Here is a 6,325-nt window from a genome sequence, read left to right as displayed (position 1 = left end):
CTCTGCCCTGCAGTAGACTGGCGTCCTGTCCATGGTGTGTCCTGCCTCGTGCCCCAATTGTTTGCTGGGATAGGCTGCTCCATGACCAGAATTGGAAAAAGCAGTTAGAAAATGAATGGATGTATCTATCCCAATGTTTCCCATCCCAGGGAAACCGATCGGAAACTGTTGTGAAAGTGATCTGATATTTGTATGTCCTATAATTAATTTCTTCTTCTCAGTAATTTCGAGGGATACGTATAGTGTTCACCTTTTAAAATGTATTGTTACAGCTTTGCTGACTTTGTTGTTGGTTAAAGCCTGTGCTATACTGTGTTGTGTTCATTTTTTAAAGAAATGAATAAAGTTTGATTTGAACAAGATGGCGGCCCCCATGCATTGAGAGTGTGCGTTTATTGTGGTTATTCACTTTCGGGTCATGCATCATAAATGAAGTGTCAGAAAATACCTGGTGATATTGCATTTAAGGTTTTGGCGTAGCAAAGGCTTTCCTTTATTTTTTTTAACATGGAGTACTAAATTCACAGATTCAAGCAAAGTCCGGTCTCCAAGACAAGGACCTGGCTGCTCTATTGTACAGTAAGTACTGCAAAACCATTATAGTTGTATCGAATGAAAATGCTGAGCACTTTAATTTTACTATTAAGATGTGTACATGAAAACATAAATCAAGAGAACAATTGTCTGAAATGCACATACAAATTGTATCTGAGGATGTGGTAGTGATATTTATGCTTTAAAATTCAAAATCGCCTTATGTGTACATTTGTTTTTACATTTTACCTTAAAATGAAACTTATTTTTTACAATAGCATTAGAACATGTGTGCTTTATAACAGCTGTTAACATTCGGTAATAAGATGTTTCCTTTGAGACTCAATATCAAGGTAAAAAATCTAGTGAACTGATAAGGCAGCTGGACTACATTTCACTTCCGTATTAACGCTTTCTAAAGTTAACCCTATTTCAATATTTCAACATTGTTTTTTTCATACTAATCCACTGGTAGGCTTTTCAGTGAAGTAGCCCCTGCTTATTTTTAAGTTTGTCTTGCAACCAAAGATCCTGGGCTGCTGAGCCTCAGGCATTTTTGTCCTCATTTCAGATGCATATTTATTATTATTATTTTATTATAAGTCATAACTGATGTGTGGCATAGGTTTTGGTTAGAAATACTTTATTTTGTGTGACCCAGTCCTTGTCTTATTTTGCATTTTTTGTCCTTTTCCTCCTGCATTTAAAAAAATATATTGTGCGTATTATTTTATTTTATACATCGCTGAATTTCATAGGAAACGTGTTAATGATTTTGTAATCCTCACAACAGAAAACATGGATATCTCTTGTGTCCTGGTAAATATTATCCGAGTTCTCTTTAAGGATACCATCCAGGTTGAGATTACATTTAATTCACAAATATTGTTTGCAAAGAAACAAATTGTGTTGTGAGAGTTCACTCTAGATCCGGTAATTCGTGGTTATAGAGTTAAGCCATTTCTCTGTGGAATGCATGCGGAGTGACTTCTGTGAGACAGGTGAAAATAAATACCAGAATATCCAGTGTGTTACAGTTCTGTGGTCCCCAGCAAATCTTACTGAAACACAACCTGACAATGGAGGAATGAGAGAAAATATGATAGAACATATTTTATTGTCACCTTGTTACAAATATGTTTAACCAAGATATCCTCCATGCTTTTTTTAGTAATCACAACTTTTTATGTTATAAATATTCTTTTTTATAAATATGTGTCTGTCTGCTTTGGCCCTTCCAGACCTAACCAGTTTCCAGAGTACAGTATGATTGTATTAGTTGCAGATTTCCTTTCTGCTCTCCAATCAAACTCATTTTCACCGTTTTCGGCGGAGTGGTCAGGCCGCTGCGGTAGGATCACTTGAAATGTCCAGCATACAGTCCTAAACCTTCGAACCATCAACTCGAATCAACTCTGTAGAAGCGTCTTTAGAAGTGTGGAGAGACCCAGGCGTTGCCCCCTCTGAACTCTACTCTGTAATATACATGGGAAATTAGTCATGAAAAGAAATGGCAGTTAATTATCCTCTTTCCACATAGCACAAGCTTGTTCGGGAGCCTTTGATGTCCAAAGTCTGTATTGTGTTCCAGCTGAAATGGAGTTATGCATTGTAGGGTGAACCGAGGCATTTTATAAGCACGCTGAATTATTTCCAGGACCTTTTCAGATGCGGCTAGCTAACGGGTAACACGGTATCCATAGCAACAGCCCGGCTCTTTCAGCCAGGCACAGAAGCTTGAATAGCTGTCTGCACAGTAGCTGGGGGAGTCGGAGCTGCTGCAGTGCGCAGCCCCAGCTCTCATCACAATGGGGAGGTCCCTCATGTCTGCATTTCTGTTCCTCAAAACATAAATAGGTGGGTGGGTTTGCTTATGTAAGGCAGGTCACACCTGTTGAATACAAGCGATTAGTCAGCACCTCTGCCCTGGCAGATGCATTCAATCGCTTTAATAAGAGTTTTGAGAAGGTTTTATCCAGCGGCTTTGTGGAACTGATGTAGGAAATTAGTTTTTTTTTATCCCCGTTTTCAGACAATGCAAATGAGTGCAGTGTGTGTTGAAAACCCTCTTTTTGGTGGTGGTGTGAAACGGGCAGTTCTCCTGGTCTGAATTCTCGAAAGAGCGGTTTCGCTCTCGGCTGTCTGTAGAGTTTACATCCCCCGGCCGGGAAGACTTCTGTTTAACCCTGATTGCCTGCGCATTGACTCTGTCCTCTGGGGTCTTCCAGGCAGGATAACAGAAACCCGGCTTCTGAAGCTGTACGGTGCGTGACCAAGTTTGCACGCAGTTCTGAGCTTCTTGTTTTCTTCTTTGCATGGAATAGAATGTAGGAGCTTGGCGTCCCATCCAGGGTGTGTCCTGCCCTGCGCCCTCTGTTTGTGCTCTGATGTCCTCGACCCTCGTTCCTGCACTGGGTTGTCGGGCAGGAGAGCCGCTTCCCAGGCGGTGTTTCAGCGCTGTGTGTGGATGTGTTTCCCCTGCTGCAGGTGCCTGCGAGCGGGCGATGCGAGCGGCTCTGTGCCAGGTGGGGCAGAGCTCCCTGGGCCCGGCCGGGCTGAACCGGGCCTGGGCGGCCCTCCTCGCCGCAGGGCCCAGCCCGCCTGTGAGCCGCCGGACCATCTACAGCGAGACGGGCGTGTGGGAGAGGGACTACCGGGCCGAGACGCGCCGCAGAGTGGAGCAGTGGTGGCACCCGCGCATCAAGGAGCACTGGCGCCGACGGGCACCTGAAGACGTAAGACGTTTCCACGAAATCTGGCTTCTGCTGCCCTGGCACGGGGGGGGGGGAGAGAGGGGAGACCTCATTCCCTGTATGCGCCTGTAAAAATACATGTTCACCTAGAAACCTGATGGTAATACGTCTCAGCTGCAGTTCCAGCAATCCTCCAGGGACTCTGCACAGTAAGGTCAAAGGAGAGTAGGTAAATTTCAAGACCAGCGTTAAACAATACCGACTCGGCTGTACAAAGTGTTTCACTGTTTTGCTGTGCAAATGCCATTTCGTCCGTTCCCTTCTGTGACTCGTCAATACCTGGCGACAACAGCAGAACTGAACATTCAGCCCTTGTTGCAGTGGGTTGGAATAAAATGAGTTTAAAAGTCAAAGCAGTGTTAAGCTTAAGTGTTAAGTGTTTCATTGTTTATGAATGGCCCACAGTGTTGACCAAACACAGATTCACAGAGAAGAGAGACTCTGTACAGCTTGATCAGACCACGGACTGAATCTGCCTTCGGTCACAGCAGGATGGCCACAGCTTTTTGTCAAAACAAAGGTCTTACAGGCTGTTGAATCTTTTTTTTTTTACCTTATTTCTTATCTTATCTTTCTAACTCTGTTGTGCTATACTTTATTGTATTTTTAAACAAAAAAACTAGTTTCTTCTTTCACAGGACATGTCTCTCCTTTAAAGCTCAAAATTATTTTTATTTGAAAACAAAAGCAAACTTGCCTGTGTTTCATTTTTGAAGCTGTGAGCATGGGGTGAAATTGGTAGATTGGATTTCTGTTTCAGCTGCAGCCTTCCTTCTATGCAGTGTGAAAGCAAGCAAGGTTCAAATTATATGAATTGATTTAAGTGGACAGAATCAATTTTTGGGTAATTGCTTCTTAATTACCACCACTCTGACTAATTGGTTTTATTTTTGGTTCATTTAAATTTGTTCCTTCGTGTGAGATGATTTTGTCAATCAGTTGACAATTCAGTCATTACTCTCTCTTTACATTCTGATGAAATTTTGACACTTAATTGAACTCATCTGTTGTTCAGGTCACAAAGTAGTGTTTAGACCTAGTGACTCTCCCACGTGCATAAAGAAAAGCCTAGATGACTATTGCACAGTTCACTATGGGGACTGCTTCAAGAAAACATTTTAGTGTTTGTGTTTCAAATACCAAGTTGCATCACCATTGCTTATGTAAATGAAGGCAGTAGTCAAACTGAATAATTCAAAACCATTCGACTTCTTATGATTAATGCAGTGTGTTGCAGGAATAGGTTTTTTGTCTATCACTTTCAAAGAGGTTCATGAATCACCGTGATTGTACATGCACACTGTGGGTGCTGCTCATATTAGTTCTGTTGAGGAGCTGCGCATCTGAACAGGCATCATCTCAGAAGATCAGAAGACCGAGGGATGTACTAGGACTCATAAATAAGGTTTTCATGACTCTCTTCTGGTTCTGAGTGTTTGTAAATAGGTTTGTGGGATCGTTTTAAGTATGTGGGTTTTGGTTCCCTTTTAAACACTAATGAGTGTTATGCATCTCAGTGAACATTGAAATCCCCATTAAACTGCGGTATCAACATGAACACGGCTATCAGAAGACCTGAATCCAGTATTCATAATACTCAAAAGGTTATGTCAATGGATTTCAGAATTGGCTGCAAAGCAGAAATCAGAGGACATATTTTTAACTGTCTCGGATCTAAAAGTGCCTTTTGATCTGAGACCCGGAGAGCCCCTTTTCCATGAAGAACTGTAGGAGTCTAGAACAGCTGCCCAGCTGTGGTGTTGGACTTGACACCCCAGAATCTTTCACAGAGTGACAGGCTGAGATACGTGCATAGATTAACTACTAAAAACAGGAGGAGCCAAGACGGGCCAAACTGTGCCCTTTGCATCGGTAACTTTTTTTAATGTTTGTATGCCGGAATGTGGAACAATTATGTTCCACAGCCTTGCTCACATGGTGACTTTGCTTTGTTGCCTGTTTTGGTGTGAATTCTACCTGAGATCTAAACTGATTCAACTGAAGAAATTATATACTTAATAGGTCAAAATGCTGGTTGTCTTCATGTGAAAATCTTTCAATGATCACAGCGATAAAGTCCTACAGGCCTGGTTTGGTTCTTTCTTGCCCTGGGTTCACTGTCAGGTCTGATTCCTTGTCTTTGCTCCTCAGAAATCACGCCAGAAGTTCTATGTGCTGTCCATGTTCCCCTACCCCTCTGGAAAGCTGCACATGGGGCACGTTCGAGTGTACACTATCAGCGACACCATCGGCCACTTCCAGAGGATGAGAGGAAAGCAGGTGGGTCTTCTGTCTATCATATTAATGCAACATTTCTGTTCTATTCAGGTTTGTCCCACCCTTAAAGAATCTACTGCAGTCTGTATGTTTTATAAAATAAGAACAAGTACAGTGTCCTTTTTCAAGTACAGTGAATTTTTTTAATTATTTTTTAAAACACGGCTCAATTCAATTTTTTTATATAGCGCCTTTCACAACAAGGTTGGCCCCAGGCACTTAACAAAGCTGTGTGACAGTACATGACATTACAATACAGAAAGAGGCAGAAGACAACGGAGGAGAAGAACCAAAAACTCCTCTGTAAGGAGAGAAAAAAACCCTCTAGGGGTCCAAGGTCAACTGGTTGCACAACCCCTCTGGGCATGCTGACACAACTCCATCGTTGTTTCCCCCCCCACTCATTTGTCTCCCTGTTAAGGAAGGCGGGAATACATCATTCCCCAATGCAGGCTGCCCACAAGCAGAGGGACACTGATAATCCTGCTCCTGCTTTATACTAATGAATCTAAGATGGTTGAAGGAGCACGTACTGTATGAGTGACCTGAAGTGTTTTCAGAAGCACAGAAGAAAGCAGTGGCGCGTTATATAAAAAAACGTCATTTTCTAAAGCCGTGCTTGCAGATAATCCGGTGGGGGATCCTTTATATAAGTATAATTTATTTGAATTGTAACTGTTTTGTCACCGTAAAGCCAGAAGAAGAGAAACTTCTCTCTGTGCCGTCGCAGTGTGGCATTAATTTGTTCAGAACTGCAGAGG

At 42.4% G+C, this 6,325-nt stretch overlaps 1 protein-coding gene across 2 annotated transcripts in view; it reads left to right on the top strand.

Annotated features, from left to right (window-relative positions):
• The first annotated feature begins 353 nt into the window (after positions 1-353).
• The window catches only part of lars2 (leucyl-tRNA synthetase 2, mitochondrial), a 61,016-nt gene continuing 55,044 nt past the window's right edge, over positions 354-6,325 (top strand). Inside the window, exons 1-3 of one of the 2 annotated variants that reach the window (XM_088929272.1) lie at positions 354-579; positions 3,022-3,269; positions 5,439-5,567. In XM_088929272.1, the coding sequence (XP_088785398.1) occupies positions 3,039-3,269; positions 5,439-5,567 (360 nt within the window). In that variant the 5' untranslated portion in view covers positions 354-579; positions 3,022-3,038. Of the gene's footprint in view, positions 580-3,021; positions 3,270-5,438; positions 5,568-6,325 lie in introns of those variants that run through there. The other variant, XM_088929273.1, reaches the window with a different exon arrangement.

This window comes from Atractosteus spatula, chromosome 12 (assembly GCF_055471065.1).
Source record: "Atractosteus spatula isolate fAtrSpa1 chromosome 12, fAtrSpa1.hap1, whole genome shotgun sequence".
Taxonomy (NCBI): Eukaryota; Metazoa; Chordata; class Actinopteri; order Semionotiformes; family Lepisosteidae; genus Atractosteus; species Atractosteus spatula.
This window is presented reverse-complemented; position numbering and strand designations above follow the sequence as displayed.